This window comes from Scyliorhinus torazame, chromosome 7 (genome assembly GCF_047496885.1).
Source record: "Scyliorhinus torazame isolate Kashiwa2021f chromosome 7, sScyTor2.1, whole genome shotgun sequence".
NCBI classification, from domain to species: Eukaryota; Metazoa; Chordata; class Chondrichthyes; order Carcharhiniformes; family Scyliorhinidae; genus Scyliorhinus; species Scyliorhinus torazame.
In genome coordinates this window covers 106,547,954-106,569,750 of record NC_092713.1, presented here as the reverse complement: position 1 = coordinate 106,569,750, position 21,797 = coordinate 106,547,954, and the positions used below count along the sequence as shown (strand labels likewise).

General features: G+C 46.5%; 1 protein-coding gene across 3 annotated transcripts in view; it reads right to left on the bottom strand.

Annotated features, from left to right (window-relative positions):
* Window positions 1-21,797, bottom strand: part of LOC140426433 (cytosolic phospholipase A2-like) — a 251,989-nt gene that overhangs the window by 164,674 nt on the left and 65,518 nt on the right. For 2 of the 3 annotated variants that reach the window (XM_072511223.1, XM_072511222.1), the window contains exon 3: window positions 623-704. In XM_072511223.1, coding sequence (XP_072367324.1) covers window positions 623-704 — 82 coding nt within the window. Of the gene's footprint in view, window positions 1-622; window positions 705-888; window positions 937-21,797 lie in introns of those variants that run through there. The other variant, XM_072511224.1, reaches the window with a different exon arrangement.

Here is a 21,797-nt window from a genome sequence, read left to right as displayed (position 1 = left end):
ATTTATGGTCTCAGCAAATCAAAGGATATGGGGAGTAGGTGGGAAAGTGGAACTGAGGCATTAGATCAGCCATGACTGGGCTGGATGGTGGAATAGTTGCTGCTGCCCCCATTTCTCATGCCCTTATATTCTTATCAGTGCCAGCAGTGCATTAGCCTATTTTAGTCATTTATCGCAGGAACTGTAATATTTGTAATTTCTTATTGTTACACTGCACTTTATTAAAAATCTGAACGAACACAAAGAATTACTTTTAACCTAAGTGACATTGTGTCAGGAAATGTGTCAGCCATTCAGCACCAGCAACATTTCAGAATAGGGATAAATGTTCAGTCAGTCTGCTTTTTTCTGGTGATTGAGGGAGGGATGTTGGCTGGAATATGAAAAAAACTCCCTGATCTTTAAATAGTGCCATTAGATAGTTAAGGTCCACTTGGATCACAGATTCAGAGGCAGACGAGCCTTCAGCTTAATGTCTCATTTCTTATATGGGTGTGCAAGTCTGTATTAGATACTCACACCCTGATGTAGGGTGCAAACCAACAACCTTTCAAATCATAAGTGAAAGAATAAGTTAGCCAAAGGTGATAATGAACAGGAAAACTCCCTCAAATGTACTTACGTAGATCTCCAAAAGTTCCCTTTGTTACCTTTTGGGCTCTTAGGACGGATACAGTTAATCTGTGGGAAACCTGATGTTCAACCTAAAAAAAACAGATTGGAAATCAGGGTTTAAAAGCTGTGAAGAACCCCTCTGATCAGGCGATGAGTTTCTCAGTTTGTTTCAAAGTTAAGAAATACGCTTTATAAATTGGACCCACACAAAAGTCACAACTCGTATGACGTAAACATTATTTTATGATAGTTGAAAGGATTTTTTATACTGACTGGTTCTTTGTTCAAGTCTTGAGTGGGTGACATCTGTGCCCACAATCCTCCAACCTTGCCAGCACCATCCTCCCCCAACCGTGTTTCTACAGCTAAAGCAGAATCCCTTATCCTGAGGGCATAATCGGAAACGTTTGTTTTCTTGGGTCTACTCTTCAGTCGCAATAAGGAATGAGTCTTTTCAATGTAAATGCAGAGGTCAGCAAACAGGTGTCATTCTCCAGCAACCGAAGCGGTTGAACCATAAAACTTAGAGGAGCACCAGGTCAGTGGTTAGAATTTAACTTTAGCACTTTGCTCCACTTATCTGATGCCCACAGGACCAGAGCAGGTCCAGCAGGCGACCCTGTGTTAAGGTAGTGACAACATCTCTCCTGATAATTTATTGTCCGAATGGCAGATTTGAGAAATGGATAAAGTTTATTTCTCCAACACTGTTGGAAGAACTTTTGTCTCCACTTTAAAACACAAGTAATACATTTTTCCGACAGCACGCCAGAACTGTTGGGAAACTTTACTAAGCCACAGAGCATACTTCACAACAATGGAAAACAGATTTAATTCCAAACAGATTTTCTGAACAATTCTCCAGACTATTCCAAAACCATGCCTCCTCCCACCAAAAGCAGACTTCAGCTGTCCGACACACATATCTTATTACACTTGAATGACAGTTAGAATGTGTTTTTTATTGTTCAACGGAACAACAAATGCTTCCAGTGACAGGCTACAGCAACCAAAACACATCAAAAATGGTGAGGCACACAGTTATGAAGTCTTAAACTGCCTTAGATACTGTAGTTAATACTTTTGACCTAGATACAGAGTACAATAAGTAGCTTTCCACATTCACAGCAGTAATCATTCACTTTGACGTTCCACACCAAGCCATTAAAAACTCATTAAAACTATCGTCCGGGTTTTTCTCCAGAATGTCCAAGAGCACAGATTCACATTAAAGAACGGTGTGATCTGCTTGATATTGTATGTCAGCTCTCCCCATGGCTGCCATAAAATGAAGATGTTCAGCCTATAGTAGACCTCAAGTGTGGAACGATCCAGGTTGTTGAAAATTCTGGATGGACCATAGAAAAGCACATAAAATTCTTCAATGTGCTTACGTAGAAAAGGAAGAAAACCTAATAAAAATGTCCCAAAAAAATGGAATCAGAACACCTTTACCGTATAAAGATTGATTTATCAAGAGGCCGCTGAAGGCTGTCCAAGAGGCAGAAGAAGTGAATTCTCACCCTGCATAAAGGCACTGAATGTCTTTTTCTCGCAAGATCCAATGGATAACTAATCAACATGATGGTTTCAAGTCACCCGCTAACAGTATTACAGCATTTCCCTTCTAGTAGGCAATGTCGAACAGTAATTTGTAGACAAACCCACCACAGGTGTTCTGACAGGCTTGGTTCAATCTTCTTTCGTCGATTTAATGGGATAAATGAGGAGGTGGAGTTAACCAGAGTGAGCTCAAACAGATCAAGCAGACAGTGCAAAGAATTTTGCCGTGACTTAGAAGCTGTGGATTATTGGGCACACGGCTAGCAAGAAATGATTTGTGCTGCCAAAGTCCAGCTACTCATCAGGCAGACTCATGATAGTTACATGAGGAATAGGAACAGCAGGAGGCCATTTGGTTCCTCGCGCATCTCTGCCATTCAATAGGACCCTGGCTGCTCCTCTGCCTGAACTCTTGCCTGCTCACCTTATCCTTGATTCCCTGAGAGATCAAATATCCGTCTATCTTAGCCTTGAATATATTCAATGATGGATCATTCACAACCCTCGCAGTGTGGAGAATTCCAAAGACTCTCTGAATTAGAATATTTCCCCTGTCCCAAATTATTGGCACCTTATCCTCAGACTGTGTCCCATGTTCAAGATTCTCGAACCAGAAGAAACAATCTCTGAGTGTGATCTCACCAAAGCCCTATATAATTGTAGCAAGACATCTTTATCATTGCACTCCAGTCCCATTGCAATAAAAGTAATTGGCCATCCTAATTGCTTATTGTAACTGCATGTTAACTTTCTGTTCCTTGTACAAGTACACTAAAGTTTTCTGAATACCAAGTTGGACGCCTTTTAAAAAATATTCGCCTTTGCTATTCTTACTTCCAAAGTGAATACCCACATACTTCCCACATTAAACTTTATCTGCCACCTTGTTGCTCAATCAAATAACCTACTGATAGCTCTTTGCACCATCTTTGTGTTATCCTCACAGTTTGCATACGCTCTCGCCTATCTTTATATCACCAGCAAAATTTGGATACATTACTCTTGGTCTCTTCACCCAAGCCATTAATATGGTTGGTAAATAGTTGAGGTTCCAGCACAGATTCTTGCAGCACTCCACGGGTTGCCAATTTGAAAGTGTCCCATTTTTCCCTACTCTCTACTTCCTCATGATAATTTCTCCAATCTGCCTCGAAGGAACCAATGTTTAAATCTTCTACTCTCTTCCTTTTAATATACTTGTAGAAAGCTCTTGCAACTCATGTTTAGATTCCCAGTTACTTTACTCTATTCTAGTCTTTCTCTTTTCAATCAACGTTTTGGTCACCCTTTGCTGGTTTCCAAAACTTTTCCAATCCTCAGTGCTACTCTGGGTTTCTTCTTTTAATTTAAAACCATCCTTAATTTGCCTAGTAAGCCTTGGAAAGTTCTTGCTGAACTTTAATGGACCGTGGACTGGATTCTCTGTTTTTGGGACTATGTCCCCACACCGTCCTAAAAACTGTGGCCTTTCACGACATAAAAACTGGCGTGAGAGGGCCACGTATTCATAGCCCTGCAGGGGGCCAGCAGTAAACCATCGGGAAGCTCACAGCTTTTGCTGCAGATACGGCCTCCGCACTTCTGGGTCAGAGGCCGTGCATGTGCATGGCGGCAGCCTCCAGCGGCTGTACCATGCTCCATTGCGGACTCAGACCGCAGAGCTGGACCCTGCAAATAGTTCTCCCAATCAGCCACGCGCCCGACCTGGACCGCCCGCCCAAAATTAGTCTGGTGCCCCCCCTTGCCCTCCGATCGGCGTGCCCCCGACCATGCCGGCTGCGGACTGAGTCTCGTCGGTATCCCGACCCGCAGGACCACATTAGATCCACGGCGTCGGGACTTGGCCCGTTGGGGATGGAGACTGGCAGGGCGGGCCTCCAGCAATGGCCGTAGGTAGGGGATATGCGGCGTGGCGTACTCTCTGAGTACGGAGCTTTTCGGGGCCCAGAGAATTGGGGAGCCGGCGCCGGTCCCGATTTTGTGCGGCAAAATGGATTCTCCGCCCTGGCGCTGGACGCAATTTCGGCGTCGGGGTGTGGAGAATTCAACCCCAAACTTTGGTTTAAGCAATCTCTTTATGAAAAGGAGAAATAAATCTCTCTTCTAAATACTTTCAGAAAAGTAAGATTCAAGTTGTTAGGATTAGTTGCATTTGGAGGGTGATGCATGAGGTTGAACCGTCTAACAGATGGATGGGGATATACTGGTACACCTGATTGTTTTGTACACAATGAGAGTTAGTTAAGACGTGCTCCCTCCCCTCAGGATGCAAGACTCAATGCACATTTACACATGATCACCACCAACATGCTCACTGCAATCTTCAGTCAGATGCCAGTAGATATAATTAGTGGAGAAGACTCTCCAACTAAAAGAAAAGTGAGTCTCTTGGACTCAGGTTAGATAAGAGGTTAAAGCAGCGAAACCTCAGGACAAAGAGGTCCAAACGAAGTGCAGCATAACAGTGACAAGCTAGGCCTTTATTGAGTGAGGAAATTTGCTAAAGAGGGGAAGGAGGTGATCCTTTTTATTTCTATCTTTTTCAGCCTCCAGTATTTGGTTTTTACTTTGGTACAGGGGAAGAAGTTGATTGGTAAGTAACTGTTAAGTTATTCAAGTTGTAATAAATAGTTTGCAAAGTTAATGTATGGCAGGGCAGCTCAGCTGTGGGAAGTTATGGACGGACCATGTGGCAGAGAAAAACACAACTGCAGGAATTGTCACTGCTTGCAGAAACTGGAGGTCCAGATTTCGGAACTCAAAGGGCGGCTGGAGTCTCTATGGTGCTTCCCCAAGGCAAAGAACTAAGTGAATAACACATTTAGTGGATTGGTCACACAGCAGGTTAGGAGCATTCAGGTAGAGAGGGAATGGGTGACGTCCAGGCAATCTAAGAGAACCATCGCCTGAGTCCATCTTGCTTGCTAACTGGTTTTCCATTTTGGATACCGGTGAGGGCGATGGTTCCTCAGAGGAGTGAAGCACGAGCCAATTGGGGTGGCACAGTAGCTCAGTGGTTAGCACTGCTGCCTCACAGCACCAAGGTCCCGGGTTCAATTTCGGCCTTGGGTGACTGTGTGGAGTTTGCACCTTCTCCCCGTGTTCCCGTTTCCTCCCACAGCCCAAAGATGTGTAGGTTAGGAGGATTGGCTATTCTAAATTGCTCCTTAGCATCCACAGCATTAGGTGGGGTTACTGTGATAGTTAGGATGCTCTTTCAGAGGGTCAGCACAGACCCGATGGGCCAAATGGCCTGATAGAATCTACAGTGCTGAAGGAGGCCATTCGACCCATCAGGTCTGCACCAGCCCTTGGAAAGAGCACCCTACTCCACCCTATCCCCATAACCCCACCTAACCTTTTTGGACACTAAGGGGCAATTTAGCATGGTCAATCCACCTAACCTGCACATCTTTGGACTGTGGGAGGAAACCGGAGCAGCCGAGGAAACCCACGCACACACGGGGAGAATGTGCAGACTCCGCACAGACAGTGACCCAAGCCGGAATCGAACCTGGGACCCTGGAGCTGTGAAGCACCAGTACTAACCACTGTGCTACTGTGCCGCCCAAATGCCTCCTTCTGCATTGTAGTGATTCTAGTCCTTGGTACTACAGGTGGCACAGATGCTAGGGGAACAGACTGGTGTTTCTTTGGCCATAGATTTGACTCCAGGATGGTATGTTGCTTCCTTTGTGCCTGTGTCATGATGCCACAGAGCTGCTTCAGAACATTCTTCTCGGGTGGATGAACAGACACAGGTGCTGACCACATCGGTACCAAGGACAGAGGTAGGAAAAAGGATGGAGATCCTGGAAGCAGATTTCAGAGAGTTAAGAAAGAAATGAACAAGCAGGGCCACTAAAACAGTAATCTCATGATTGTTTCCAGTGCCATTTGCTAGTTAGCATAGGAATAGAAGGAGTGAGCAATTGAACATGTGACCATATAATTGGTGTAGGAGGGAGGATATCAGATTTCTGAGGCATTGGGACTAGTTCTGGGGCAGATGGGAACTGTAAATGATGGGCAAGCTGCACCTTAGCAGCACTGTGGCTAACATCTTTGCTGGGACATTTGCTAATGCTGTTGGGAAGGGTTTAAAATTGATTGGCAGGAGGATAGGAACCCGAGGGTGAATTCAGGTTGGAGGGAGGCAAAACTGATAACAGGAAGTAGAAAAGTAGCAAGCAAAATTAGAAGGCAGACAAAGTGAAAGCAAGCATCAAATAGGATCAGAATGTAGAATAATGTTTAAAGAGACAAAGTTAAGTGCACTCTATCTGAATGAATGCAGCATTTCAAACAAGGTCGGTGATTTGAAGGCAAAAATAGAGGTAAATGGGTATGATTTAATTGTCATTACGGAAGCATGGTTACAGGGTGCCCAAGACTGGGAAGTGAATATTCAAGGACATTCACCATTTAGGGAGGATAGGCAAAAATAAAAATGGAGGTGGGATTGCACTGTTAATAAGGCACCAGTTCATTAGTGCGAGAATAACTTGGATTGAAGGATCAAAATGTAGAATCAGTTTGGATGGAGCTAAAAATCAGAAAAGGGAAGCGAAAATTAATAGGAGTTGTAGTGGCAATGTTGGGAAATGTACAAATCAAAAAACAATAATAATGGCATACTTCAATAATTTACATAGAAATTAGGTCAATTTAATTAAGTATGAATGCTGTGGAGGATGAATTGCTCGAGAGTATATGAGATAGGTACAGGGCAGCATGGTGGCACAGTGGTTAGCACTGCTGCCTCACGGCGGCAAGGTCCCAGGTTCGATCTCGGCTCTGGATCACTGCCTGTGTGGAGTTTGCACATTCTCCCAGTGTCTGCATGGGTCTCACCCCTATAATCCAAAAGATGTTCAAAGTAGGTGGATTGGCCACGCTAAATTGCCCCTTAATTGGAAAAAATGAATTGGGCACTCTAAATTTATAATTTTAAAAGAAGTATATGAGATAGGTTTCTGGAACAATATGTTGAAGAACAGACTAGGGGTCAGGCTATTTTAGATTTAGTATTATGTGAGAGTACCTTTAAGAAATGTGTGTTTAAGAAATGTACCTTTAAGCGGGTAGAGGCTGCTTCGTGCAGGGGCACCAGTTTGGCAGCCCTGGTCACGGCTCCCCTACCGCTTGCGCCGGCCAGGTACTCCACCAGCCCAGTAGTGGGGGCGGCTCTGCGGATTTGGGGCCAGTGGAGAAAGCATGCAGGGGAGGTGAGTGTGTCAGTCTGGGATCCAATTTGTGATTAGCATCGATTCGCTCCTGGGAACATGGATGGAGGGTTTCGAACATGGCGGCAGGCGGGGGTGAGGAGGGTGGGTGATATGTTCCTGGAGGGGAGCTTTGCGAGTTTGAGGGAGTTGGAGGAGAAAGCTGGGCTGGAAAGGGGAAATGACTTTAGGTACTTACAGAAGCGGGACTTTGTACGCAGACAGGTCCCATCCTTCCCACGCCTCCCGCCAATAGGGATCCAGGACAGAATAGTCTCTAGAGGAGAAGGAGGAGGGTAGAGTCTCGGATATCTACAAGGTGTTCATGAAGGGGGAAGAGTCCCAGACGGAGGAACTGAAACTCAAATGGGAGGAGGAGCTTGGCGGGGAGATGGAGGACGGCTATGGGCGGAAGCCCTGAGTAGGGTAAACTCAACCGCAACATGTGCCAGGCTCAGCCTGATTCAGTTTAAGGTCGTTCACCGGGCCCACACGACGGTGGCTTGGATGAGCAAATTCTTTGGGGTAGAGGACAAGTGCGCTAGATGCGCGGGTGGACCAGCGAACCACTTTCACATGTTTTGGGCATGCCCTAAGCGTAGCGGGTCCTGGGAGGGATTTGCGGGGGGTCATGTCCCGGGTGCTGAAAACAAGGGTGGTGGTAAGTCCAGAGGTGGCAATTTTCGGGGTTTCAGAAGACCCGGGAGTCAAGGGGGAGAAAGAGGCAGATGTGCTGGCCTTTGCTTCCCTGATAGCCCCGCGGCGAATACTGCTGGCATGGAGGGACTCAAAACCCCCGGAAGACCGAACTTTGGCTTTCGGACATGTCACGTTTTCTGGGTATGGAAAATATCAAGTTCGCCTTGAGCGGATCTGTACTGGGGTTCGCCCAAAGATGGCAACCATTCATCGACTCCTTCGCTGGAGAGTGAACATCAGCAGGGGGGGGGGGGGGGGAAGAGATTAGAGTAGAGTAGGAGGGATAAATAGGCGGGTAGTGTATATGGGAGAGGAGCGGTTATGTGCATTATGGTTTGGTTGAAGTGTTGGTTTTCCGTTGATGTTTGCATATTTCTGTAATCTGTAACTGTTTACAATGCCAAAAAATACCTCAATAAAATTGTTTGTTAAAAAAAAAGAAATGTACCTTTAAGAAATGGGTGTTTATCAGTAATGTCAGAGTATGGGTGGAGCTGGGCTGTCTGTCAGCTTTTTACTTTCGTTTTAGGCTGTTTGCTGCAGGGTGTGTTTTAGTTTCGTTTTCAGAGCTGGATAGCTGCAGTCATAACCAGAAGGGGTATTAGTCTCTCTCTCTCTGTAATCTAAAGACTCTAAATCGATCCTTTGGTGATTTAAAACTAATAACTGCTCTCAGTAGTGACTTTAACCTGGTGTGCTTCTGTTAAAAGTGTGTTTTTTTTTTAAAGTCTTATGGATGTTAAAAGGACAGCTTAAGGATTACTTAGTGTTTTATTCTTTGGGGGTTGTATTTGAATTAATGGTTGCTAAGATGGTCACTGTATGTTTCAAAAAGGTTAACTTGAGTTCATACAACAAATATTGTTTTGCTTTAAAAAATATTTTTCCATTTCTGCTGTACCACACCTGTAGAGTGAGCAGTGTGTTCCCCATACCACAATCTATTAAAAGTTGTGGGTCAGGTGAACTCCATGATACACTTTGGGGTTCTCTAAACCCTGGCCCATAACAGTAATATGAATCGGTTAATTAATAAACTTGCTGTAAAGGAGTCTTTTGGAAATAGTGATCATAACATGATGGAATTTTACATTAAGTTTGAAGGTGGTATAGTTCATTCTGAAATTAGGGTCTTCAATCTGAACAAAGAAAACTATGAAGCTATAAGTGCGGCTGTGGTACATTGGGAAATACATTAAAAAATTTGACAGTGGACAGGCAATGGCTTGCATTTAAGTATCTATCATGTGGTCTGCAACAAATGTACATTGTTCTAAGACACAGGGCGGGATTCTCCTTTCCGGGGATTAAGTCCCCACGCCGACGGGAAAACTGGCGTGAACCACTCCGGCGTCAACAGCCCCCAAAAGTGCGGAATTCTCCGCACATCCGGGGGCTAGGTGGACGCCCGAGGGGTTGGCGCCGCACCAGCTGCGAGTTTGCGCATGCACCAAAGAGCCGGTGTGATCTCACGCGTGCGCAGAACCGTCGGCGTGTTTTGGCATATGCTCGGGGTTTCTCTTCTCTGCGACGGCCATGGCAGAGCCCTTCAGGGGCCGGCGCAGAAGGAAGGAGTGCCCCCACGGCCCAGGCCCGCCCACAGATTGGTGGGCCCCAATCGCGGGCCAGGCCACCGTGGGCCCCCCGGGGGCTGATCCCCCGCGCGCCCCCCCGAGGACCGCCCCCGCCGACTTACCTGCCAGGTACCGCCATGTGGGACCATGTATAACCCACGCCGGTGGGACTGGCCAAAAACAGACGGCCGCTCGGCCCATCGGGGCCCAGAGAATTGCCGGGGGGGCTGCTGCCAACGGTACCCGACCGGCGTGGCGTGAACCCCGCCCCCACCCAACAAACGGCGCTGGAGAATACGGCAGCCGGCATCGGGGCGGCATGGCGGGATTTGCGCTGCCCCCCGCGGATTCTCCGACCCGGCGGGGGGTCGGAGAATCCCGCTGACAAAAACCAACATGAAAGGTGAATAAACCGTGGCTAACAAAATAAGTTAAAAATTGCATTAGATCAAACGCTATTGCCACAAAAGTGGTAAATCCGAGGAAGGCAGTAATTTAGAATTCAGCAAAGGAAGACCAACAAACTGATAAAGTATTCCCTAGGGTTTCAAAGAATGAGAGGTAATCTCATTGAAATTTATAAACTTCTTACAGGATGTGACAGGGTAAATGTAAATAGGATTCTTCCCCTGGTTGTTGAGTATAGAACCAAGGAATACAGTGTCAGAATAGGAGTCATGCCATTTAAGACCGAGATAAAGAGGAATTTCTTCATTCATAGGGTGGAGAATCTTTGGAATTCTCCAACACAGAGGACCGTGGAAACTCAGTCATTGAGCATGGTTAAGACAGAAATGGATAACATTTCTGGAGACTAATAACATCAGAGGCTAGGAAGAAAATACGGGAAAGAGACGTTGAGGTTGATGATCAGGCATGATCTAATAAATGACAGAACAGGCTCGATGGGCCAAATTTCTGACTCCTATGTTCCAATGTTCCTAACTAATGCAGGATGGAATACCTGGCCTCGACGCTGCCCATCGAACAATGTTACAGTGAACCTCCTGAAACAAATGATCTCGAACATTAACCAAAATATGATCACATGCATGATCTTCTGTTATAAAAAATTAAATCTTCAAATCAACAAAATTAAATCTTCAATCAACAAAACAAAATCTCATTTAGAAAGAATCAAATAGAATCCAAAAGCACAGCCTGGGATCAACATCTAAATGGAATATCTTGATCCACTTACTTCTGTGACTCAATGTTGCATTATGGTTTATGTAACCTGCACCTACAAGTGATTGTGGTTGGCTGTGTGGTATTCTACCTTCATGTGGTGTGTGATAAGACTTAAAAGTAATGAGGTTTTTCATAACATTCGCTCCCTTTAAGGTTTTCATTTTTTTATTAGATCAAATAGATTATACAAAAGTATAGCTGTTTTCGTATATCACTGCAAAAGAAATGCAGTCTAGAAAATACGCTTGGCCAACCTTAGGTGAGAGATTTCCACGGTCCTACCATTATATCATTCAAATTAATCTTGGGTCACTGGATAGCTATCACCTCCATTTGAATGTATACGCCAAGCACTGATTACATTTTTGTGACAGAATTCTTCCCAAATTCTACTTTCAGCAGTTTGAATTTGTTGTCACAACTGACCTACACCCAACACTCTGAGCTCACTTCTTTCATACTATTTTTTTCATAGATCTACTAGTGTATCATCACTGCATCACTCAGAACAAGTCTCAGACTTTATAACAGCAGGAATCTTATGCCAAGTGATGCTATCAGGCACGCAAACAAATCGTGGGGGACGTTATGGTGGTCTAATAATAATCTTTATTATTGTCGCAAATAAGCTTACATTAATACTGCAATAAAGTTACTGTGAAAATCCCCAATTGCCACACTCGGCGTCAATTCGGGTACACTGAGGAAGAATGCAGAATGTCCAATTCACCTAACAAGCACGTCTTCCGGGACTTGTGGGAGGAAACTGGAGCACCCGGAGGAAACCCACGCAGACACGGAGAGAATGTGCAGACTCCGCACAGACAGTGACCCAAGCCGGGAATCGAACCTGGGACCCTGGCGCTGTGAAGCAACAGTGCTAACCACCTTGCTACCATGGTGGCTTGCGGGGAGGAAGGGAGGGGGAGGGGTGTCCGTGGTGGAGGGGTGTTTCAATTTTAATTTTTTATAAACCCAGGTGGCTGGAGGGTGGGCTCTAATAGCGTTACTTCATTGGACACACCCCTTAATTTCTCTTTGCACCGAATGGCTAAATGTATGGTGGAGGCCGTCCTTGGGGCCAGCAGCTTCCCTCCTCCCGCTCCCAAGTTTTCCTGACCCACTGCACCACAAAAGAAATCTGAAAATTCCGCCTTCGGGATAAAACGGGGTCAGATCCACATATTCACCCAGGAGCGGTTATCCTGAAATTGACCAATTGGTGGCCAAAGGGCGGCCTTACAGTTCAATTCAAGATGATGGGAAAGCTCTTGAAGCTTCCCTATCTGTGGATGGAAACCTCAAAAGGAGTTAAGGCAATATACAAGACAAAGGTTTCCCCTCCAAATTTCTTGCTGTTTTTCTGTAATCCAATAACTGCTCTGCAAGTCCTCCTGCATCCTAACCCATGGAGAATTCCCACCATTTTTTATTTTTATTTTGCAATGCTTAATTTGTTATAATTTTTAAATGTTTGCTTACGCCCCATGCTGGGGAGCTTCAGCAGTGATTGCTCATGTATAATACATACTTTACAGCCAAACCTCTGCAATTCCTTTCCTAATCTTATACTTTTTGCAGTTTGTCGTGTTATTCACCCTGGGGTAACATGGACTGCACAGGATGCAGATGACCTGCAAAGCATACACCAAACGTAGGCGTTGATTCAATACGATTCATTGAACTTCTGTAACAATGCACACAGCTTGCTGTGGGTTGACACTCTACTACTCTAAGTGTACTAACTCTAACTTACTGGACCAGGCTAGCTCTGATCCACGTGTAGAAGGTGCTGACTGATATATACACCCTGACTGTCACTACAGTTGCCACCAGTGGAAAGAGGCGGAGTGCTGATGCCTCGTGTGTTTTATAGTTGGAAGCCCTCCTCTGGTGTTCTGTCTGGTGATTGGTTGTGTTCTGTCCTGAATGTTGATTGGCTAACCTAGGTGTCTGTCACTGCCTGTTTTTACCTCATGATGTGCATGATATTATGACATGCCCCCTTTTTAAAAAAAATTTTGGCGGTTACTTAGAGCATATACAACATATTTACAGATATAACTGTAATACACATTCTGGCGCCTGTTCGGGGAGGCTGGTTTAGCACACTGGGCTAAATCGCTGGCTTTTAAAGCAGACCAAGCAGGCCAGCAGCACGGTTCAATTCCCGTACCAGCCTCCCCGAACAGGCGCCGGAATGTGGCGACTAGGGGCTTTTCACAGTAACTTCATTGAAGCCTACTTGTGACAAAAAGCGATTTTCATTTCATTTCATAACTATTTACAGCAAATGGTGAGTGAAGGCATATGTACATGTAAGGTGTCTAGCGTGCAGATACAGAACAATATGTACAAAGGAAATATTTATAAGTCCAATCTCTGGGGCTGGCGTCGGATCCTTGTCGACCGTCTGAGAGGTGGCGGTGGGGACGACGACACTTTGACAGGCGGGAATGCAGCCAGATTGGTGGCCTCGTGGAGCGAGGTGTCCGGAAAAGGCATAACGACAGCTGGGAACGTGAGATCAGGAGGTGGGAAGGCAAGTTTGCATAGTGCCCTTCTGTTGCGCCTGACAATGGATCCATCAGCCATGTGAACCACAAACGACCTGGGAGCAGCCTGTTGAACAACAACAGCTGGAGCTGACCAGCCTCCACCAGGCAATTGATGCGAACAGCATCTTCCGGAGAGAGCACAGGCAAATCAGTAGCATGAGCATCGTATGTCAGCTTTTGCTGGTTTCTGAGTTGCTGCACCTTTTGCAGCACTGGAAGGTGATCCAGGTCAGATAAATGAATGGCCGGAACAGTCGTCCGCAGGTCACGATTCATAAGGAGTTGTGCCGGAGACATACCGGTGGACAGAGGGGTTGCCCTGTACGCCAGGAGCGCAAGGTTAAAGTCAGAAGCTAAGTCCGCAGAACCCACGTTGAGGATGGGTAGGCATGTTGCTGAATTTGAGGAGGCCTTGTCATATGTGGTAATGATGCCCACACGATATGGGGACTCCAGGCAGTCGTCCTCTGGATCCGTGGTGTTATCAGGTTCCGAATCCAGCAGCCCTTGCTGCACACTTCGAACGGGTTTGCGTTGGAACTGGGATCGCTGGCCCACGATCGGAGGTGCAGACCTGCACAAGGCTGCATAATGGCCAGGCATCCCACAATTTAAACATCGCCTGCCTCTTACAGGGCATTGCCGCTTTAAGTGGGCGGTGCCGCAGTTCGGGCACGTCATGACGTTGACGTTGTAACTTCCCGTATGTCGTCGCACATGCGCAGTGCGGTCAGCCGCCGCTCGCACCTGTGCAGTGTGGTCTTCAGCCGCTTCGTTCTCCCGTCTGTGGTGCGCATGCGTGGAACCCCGGGAAAAGCACGCAAAATGGCTGCTTTCATCGATGCTAAGGCACCGCATTCGGGCGATAACCTGTACACTCTCTGCCTTGTGGGAGGCAAGTTGGTCCCGTTCTGCCGATTTAAGGCAGGAGTAATGACTTTTCACCTGTTCATGCACTTTTCACGTCTCGATGGCTACTGGCGGGGTCATGTTTTTTATTTTTAGGAGCTGTTCCCGCAGGGCGTCGGAGTGGACCCCAAATACGATCTGATCCCTGATGAGGGAATCAGCGGTGTCACCATAGTTGCAGGATTGCGCCAATATGCGGAGATGAGTTAGAAAGGCTCATCCTTACCCTGAAGGCATTGCTGGAAGACATAGCACTCAAAGCTCTCGTTCATTTCGACTTCACAGTGACTGTCGAATTTGGCTAACACGGTCTGGAACTTGGTCTTGTCCTCGCCATCGGCAAAAGTGAGCGAATTGAAGATTTGGATGGCCTGGTCCCCCGCAGTCGATAGGAGCAGCCCGATTTTTCTGGCATCGGACGCATCCTTGAGGCTGGGGCCTCAATGTATAGACTGAATTTCTGCTTGAAGTCCCGCCAGTTGGCGCCGAGATTTCCGGAGATCCGGAGCTGTGGAGGGACCTGGATCTTCTCCATGCCACTGGAAGGCACGTATTCACCCTGGGGTAACACGGACTGCAACAGGATGCAGATGAACTGTAAAGCATACACCAAACGTAGGCGTTGGTTCAATACGATTTACTGAACTTCTGTAACAATGCACACAGCTGGCTATTGGTTGACACTCTAATACTCTAAGTGTACTAACTCTAACTTACTAGACCAGGCTAGCTCTGATCCACGTGCAGAAGGTGCTGACTGATATATACTGTCACTACAGTTGTCACCAGTGGAAAGAGGCGGAGTGCTGATGCCTCGTGTGTTTTATAGTTGGAAGCCCCCCTCTGGTGTTCTGTCTGGTGATTAGTTGTGTTCTGTCCTGTTGATTGGCTAACCTGGGTGTCTGTCATTGCCTGTTTTTACCTCATGATGTGCATGGGTGCATATTGTGACACAGTTCGCCACTCCCCACCCACTGACCCAATCCAGACCTCTTATCTGCAGAAACCTGTACAGTTTGTTACTTTATAGAATGGTAACTTTTTTGATTTTGCAGGCTGGTTATTTGCTTGATATTTATCTTTGCTGCATGTACATCAAGGCACTTTGGTTGCTTAACATTTTAATTCTTGAAATCTTTTTTTAAACTGCGCTCATCAGCGCCCACCATCAGATAATCCTAAATGTCACCATCTGGAACTAGATTTAGGGCAATTGGAATAGCAGGCAGTGTGGAAAATTGGCAAGTTAGTGAAATTAGCAGGCTGAGCAATAATGTGGCTCATTGTTTTCAGACAGAAGAGGCAATAGATCTATTTTTAAGTGTATAATTTCATTAATAAAAAGAAATATCTAAATAACGTAGAAAATCCTTTGAGTTCTAAACTATACTTTAAGTTACTCAGTAATACTGTTGTCAGGTAAACCGATTCAGGGTTTTGGCACCAAGACAGGCAAATGGAGCTGAGATACAAATCAACCATGGACTAATGGTGAACAGCTTTGAGGATTTAATGACATTGTCCTGTTCCTATAGTTCCATAGTAAGGTGGGAAAAGGATATTCATAATAAAAATAGAAAATGCCGGAAATGCTCAGGAGGTCAGGCAGTAAGTGTGAAGAGAAAAAAAAAAGAGTGAACGTTTCATCAATGACATTTCATTGAGACTGCCTACGTTAATTTGAAAATGCATAAAAGTGGTCCAGGTTTCACTCGAGGAATGATACCGGTGTGATGTGAATTTTAAACAGGGCATCTGCTTAATGGAACTGAGGCACGACCCAACATTGGGCATACCTCAGACCTCATCACTTGGGTACAGTGATCGTACCTTATGCTCCTTTGGATCAGTGGCCAAAAATGGATGCGCAGAGATGTTTTGGCCATTAACTGTTTCTTGTAGTCAGATTAAGTATATTTAATTGGCAACTTTTACCTGTTTTTGATTTTCCTTCATTTTTTGATAAGTGGTTTGCTTATTACCAGCTCTGTCAAAGAATTAACCTCAAATGTTCAACCTCTCTTTTCTGAATTCAGACACTGCATAATTTCAGAACATGCTCATGTTCTTTTTTCCATGTTTTGTTTTTTTACCCGATCCTGTCAAAATCTGATGTATTGCTGCATTAACCCTTGTGTCTCGTGTGACAAGCAGTTAACTGCTGTTTCTGAAGAACAGGTAACAGGCAAGGCCTGCTGACCCCAATAACCTACGGCTTAACAAGCTTATGTGAGAGGGCTTTATTTCAATAAACAAATCTGCTTTGTAACCAGAGAGGAAATGTCCTTCTTAAAGCTTCCAGTGGCTCATGATGTCAGCCCTCCACTGTGGAGATGCTAATTAGGGCACCTGGACAAGAAAACATGTTGGAAACATGCATGTAAATAATAATAATCTTTATAATAATCTTTATTATTGTCACAAATAGGCTTACATTAACACTGCAATGACATTACTGTGAAAATCCCCGAGTTGCTACACTCGGGCGCCTGTTCTTGTTCATGAGGGAGAATTCAGAATGTCCAAATTACCTAACAGCACATCTTTTGGGACTTGTAGGAGGAAACCGGAGCACCCGGAGGAAACCCACGCAGGCACAGGGAGAACCTTCAGACTCCGCACAGACAGTGACCTAAGCTGGGAATCGAACTTGGGACCCTGGAGCTGTCAAGTAACAATGCTAACCACTGTGCTACCGTGCCGCTACCGTGTAAAGAAGGTTATTTGACCCCAGTCACACAACCATTAAGTCACACCAAACATTTCCTATTTGGAATGTCACTGACAAGGTGGCACGGTGGTTAGCACAGCTGTCTCATGGATCTGAGGAGCCGGGTTCGAACCCGGCCCGGGTCACTGTCCGTGTGGAGTTTGTACATTCTCCCTGTGTCTGCGTGAGTCTCACCCTCGACAGCCCAAAGATGTCCAGGGTAGGTGGATTGGCCATGCTAACTTGCCCTTTAATTGTAAAAAAAAAGAATTGGGTACTCAAAATGTTTTTAAAAAGGAACGGCACTGATACTAAACAGTATAGCCTATTTCTCATTTAAAGTCAGCAGAGGAGTTCTCAATACAACTGGCTGAAAGTACAGACATTTCAGATTGTGCAACCATGTTAGTTTCTGTCAGGCATGTTTGGCACAATGAATTTGTTGAGGATTTGTCATGCTGCCTGGCTTTACCAACCAACATGACTGGCACAGGGATTTTATACATTGAATAGTTACATGGTTGGAAAGTGCGGGCTCAACTGGGTTCATTGCAGAGGAATCACAAGCAATGGAGCAGCCAACATGACTGGGAAAAACAGCGGACTTGTAATAAGGATTGAGGCAGCTGGTCAGTACATTGTCTGGAATCATTAGTGAGACATTGGCATCGAAAGGAATTCCATTGGGATTTTCAAGTGGTGTTGAAAGGAATTATGGAAGTTGTGAATTTCATTAAACCCAGCTCACTCAATACCAGGCTTTTTGAAGCTCTGTGTTCCAATATGGGGGCTGAGCACACACTTTTATTGTTCCACACAGAGGTACGTTCAAGGGATTTGGTGCTTGCCAGAGTTTACGAACTGAGGTATGAAATCCATGCTTTCCTACTTGAGAAATCATCCCCTTCACAACGACCTACATGTGCGAGGTTGGATTTTCCGTCCTCACAAAGATGAAGGCAGCACAAATGAACCGGCTGAATTCTGCGCCTGATATGCGCATTGCCTTCTCTTCCTGTGAACCTGATTGGAATGAGATTGTGAGGACCAAGCAGGTTCACCTGTCGTATTAAAGGTAAGTGAAAATGGTATGTTGCGAAGGTTGGCCGGCGTGGGTCGGGCAGGTCGGCAGATGTGGGTTGCGCAGGTCGACCGATTGGTAAAAGTGGGTCCCAGGAAAAAACCCTGCTTTAGAAGAGGAATTCCTTAAGTGTTTACGGGATGGTTTCTGGAATTATACGTTGAGGAACCAACAAGACAACAGGCTGTCCTATACTGGTTATAGTGTAATGAGAAAGGAAAGCTGCTGAGTTTCTGTAACTGCAGAGATCTGAATGAATCTACAGTGAAACCCATTACAGAGTGGAATCTGAAATCTTCAACTGAAAGCCTTGAAGGAAGGTGTGCTAGAAACAACCATCTGAAACAAAGGCTTTTATCTTTTACTTTTATTTTTCCTTCCCCTCCATGTTGTATTTGCTGCACATTTCAGTATAGTTCTTGTTAGTAAGGTCCCACATGGCAAACTGGTATAAAAACTAAAATCACATGGGATTCGGGGTGGGTTGGCTAGATGGATACAGAACTGGAGTGATTATAGAAAACAGAGAGTAGCTGTGGAAGGATGTTTTTCAGAATGGAGATCTGTAGCTAGTGGTGTTCCACAGGGATCAGTGCGGAGACCTCTGTTGTTTTTAGTGTATATAAATGATCTGGAGGAAAATGTGGATGGTCTGATTAGTACGTTTGCGGATGACATGAAGATTGGCAGAGCTGCTGATAGTGCTGAGGACTGTCAGAGGATACAACAGGATATAGATAGATTGGAGACTTGGGCACAGAAATGACAGATGGAGTTTAATCTGGATGAATGCGAGGTGATGCATTTTGGAGTATCAAATCTAGGTATGAATTATGCTGAAAATGGCAGAACCCTGAGGAACATTACCATACAGAGGGAACTGACTGTGCAGGTACACAGTTGCCTAAAAGTGGCAACACAGGTGGCCAAGGTGATTAAGAAGGCATATGGCATGTTTGCCTTGATCAGCCAGGGCATTGAGTACAGGAGTTGGGAAATCATGTTGCAGCTATATAAACCTTGGTTAGGCTGCATTTGGAGTATTGCGTGCAGTTCTATTCACCACATTATCAGAAGAACTTTGGAGAGAGTGCAAAGGTGGTTCACCAGGATGCTGCCTGCTCTTGAGGGTGTTGGCTATGAGGAGAGGTTGAATAAACTAGGCTTGTTTTCACTGGAAAGACGGAGGCTGAAGGGAGACTTGATTGAGGTCTACAAAATTATGAGAGAAGTAGACAGGCTGGATAGTCAGAGGCTTTTTCCAAGTGTGGAAGTGTCAATACAAGAGGGCACAGGTTCAATAGTAATAATAATCGCTTATTGCCACAATGAAGTTCAATGAAGTTACTGTGAAAAGCCCCTAGTCGCCACATTCCAGTGCCTGTTCGGGTAGGCCGGTACAGGAATTGAAGTCACGCTGCTGGCCTTGTTCTGCATTACAAGCCAGCTGTTTAGCCCACTGTTCTAAACAAGCCCAAAGGTGAGAGGGGGAACGTTTAAGAGAGATGTGCGGGACAGGTTTTTCATGCAGAGAGTGGTGGGTGCCTGGAACGGGCTGCCAGAGGATGTGGTGGAAGCAGGCACATTAGCAACATTCAAGAGGCACCTGGATGGGTACATTAATAGGGAGGAAACAGAGGGATACGGTCCGAGTAAGGGCAGAAGGTTTTTTTTTAAGTTAGGGCATCATGGTCGGCACAGGCTTGGAGGGGTGAAGGGCCTGTTCCTGTGCTGTACTTTCCTTTGTTCTTTGTTCTTTGAATAAAAAATAATTGTGTTTAACTTTACAAAGCTGGTGACTGTAATTATTGGGCAGCCAAGGGCCAAAGATGTCGGGTATTTTTCGAAAAATTATTTGTTAATTCAATTGTCCTGCGACTCTGGGTCAAGGGTGGCTGGAATTGACCGTGCCCTAGCCCAGGTTGTCATAGCAACACAAATTGGCCAAGGGAAAACAGACCTGAGGACTGGAATCAGTTTAGAATTCAGCGGGGAAAGCTTGAGGGGAACATAAAAAACTGACAGTAAAAGTTTCTATAGGTATGTTAAGAGATCTCATAGAAGCCTATAAAATTCTCACAGGACTAGACAGGATAGATGTACGAAGGATGTTCCCGATGGTGGGTGTGTCCAGAACCAGGGGTCACAGCCTGAGGATACGGTGTCGACCTTTTAGGACTGAGATGAGGAGAAATGGCTTCACCCAGAGAGTGATAAGCCTGTCGAATTCGCTACCAGAGAAAGTAGTTGAGGCCGAAACATTGTGGGCTGAATTCTCTATTTCTGAGATTAATATCAGTGTTGACACAGAGCACCGTGGGCAACACCATCCGGATGGGCCAGCAGTGCTGGAAAAAACTGCATGACCTCCTCAGGGTGGCCAGGGGAGCAGGCAGCACTGGCCCACACACCGGTAACACTACCCCCCCCCCCAACCCAGAGGGCAGCTGAACCCCCACCTTGCACCACATGCCGACACCCATGGCCGAGTGTCCTGAGCACTGAGGCCACCAGCTACCCACCCCTGTGTAGCAAGTGTTGGACTGTCTAAAACTGTTGCCCCACACCACCCCAACAGTCCACGGTCTAAACATGCGCCTTGTCTTGTATCTTGCAGGACTTTCTGGAGATGGGGCGGGCCTTTCTGGTGTCCCCTGCCCCCATCCAGTGCCACACAGCTGATCTGGTGTAGCAGGTGGAGGTAGGAACTCACGAAGGGGGGGGACGCCCGGAGGGCAGGCTGACCCCAGGGTCTAGCAGCCATCCTGACGGGGTTTGGGCTTCTGGAACGGACAGTCCCATCGATTGTGGAGATGCAGGCGCAGAGCCAGGGTCTATATGAGGGGTTGTTGGCGTGCATCCAGCACCTGCAGGTGGAGAAGTCCAATCACGTGCAGGAGCAGGAGGTGGTGCCGACCATGCATGCCACCCAGGCCAACACCGCACGGGTGGCGTCTGCGGTGGAGGCATTGGAGGAGAGGCCCAGCACAGTTCTGGACTCGCAGGCAACTCTGTGCCAGAGCCACGTGGAAATCGCAGCGGCGCTCCCGAGCATGGCCCACTCACAGCGGGCCATGGCTGAGAACGCCGGCGGCATTGCCCAGGCACTGGCCAACATGGAGCAGACACAGAGGAAGGTGGTGCGACACAAACCCAGAAGGTTTTGGCACAGTCAAATGAAGCGGCAGGTGGCGGGGCTGTTGGATGCAGTGTCCATGCCCCTGGCCAGTTCCCCCCTGCATCAAGCCAGTGAACCTGGAGGTGATCAGAGCATCCTGTGCGCGTTGGCCCTGGTGCACACATCGTGCGGCCTCCCTTGCCTGCCTAGGCTCCAAGTCCTGTCCATCCTCCCCCTCCTCCTCCGCATCCTCCTCGTGGGACTGGCACACCTCCTCATCCTCCTCCTCCAGCATGTCGCCCCTCTGCTGTGCAATGTTGTGGAAGACATAGCTGGCCGCCACGATGCAGGCGACCTTCTCAGTATCATACTGGAGGGCCTATCCAGAGCGGTCCAGGAACCTGAACCGCATCTTCAGGATGCTGAAGCACCGCTCGATCACGCCCCTGGTTGCTGTATTGGCGTCATTGTAACAGGTCTCCACGTTGGTCTGTGGCCTCTGGATAGGCGTCATCAGCCACGATAACCCCTGTTGCCCAGGAACCAACCCCAGC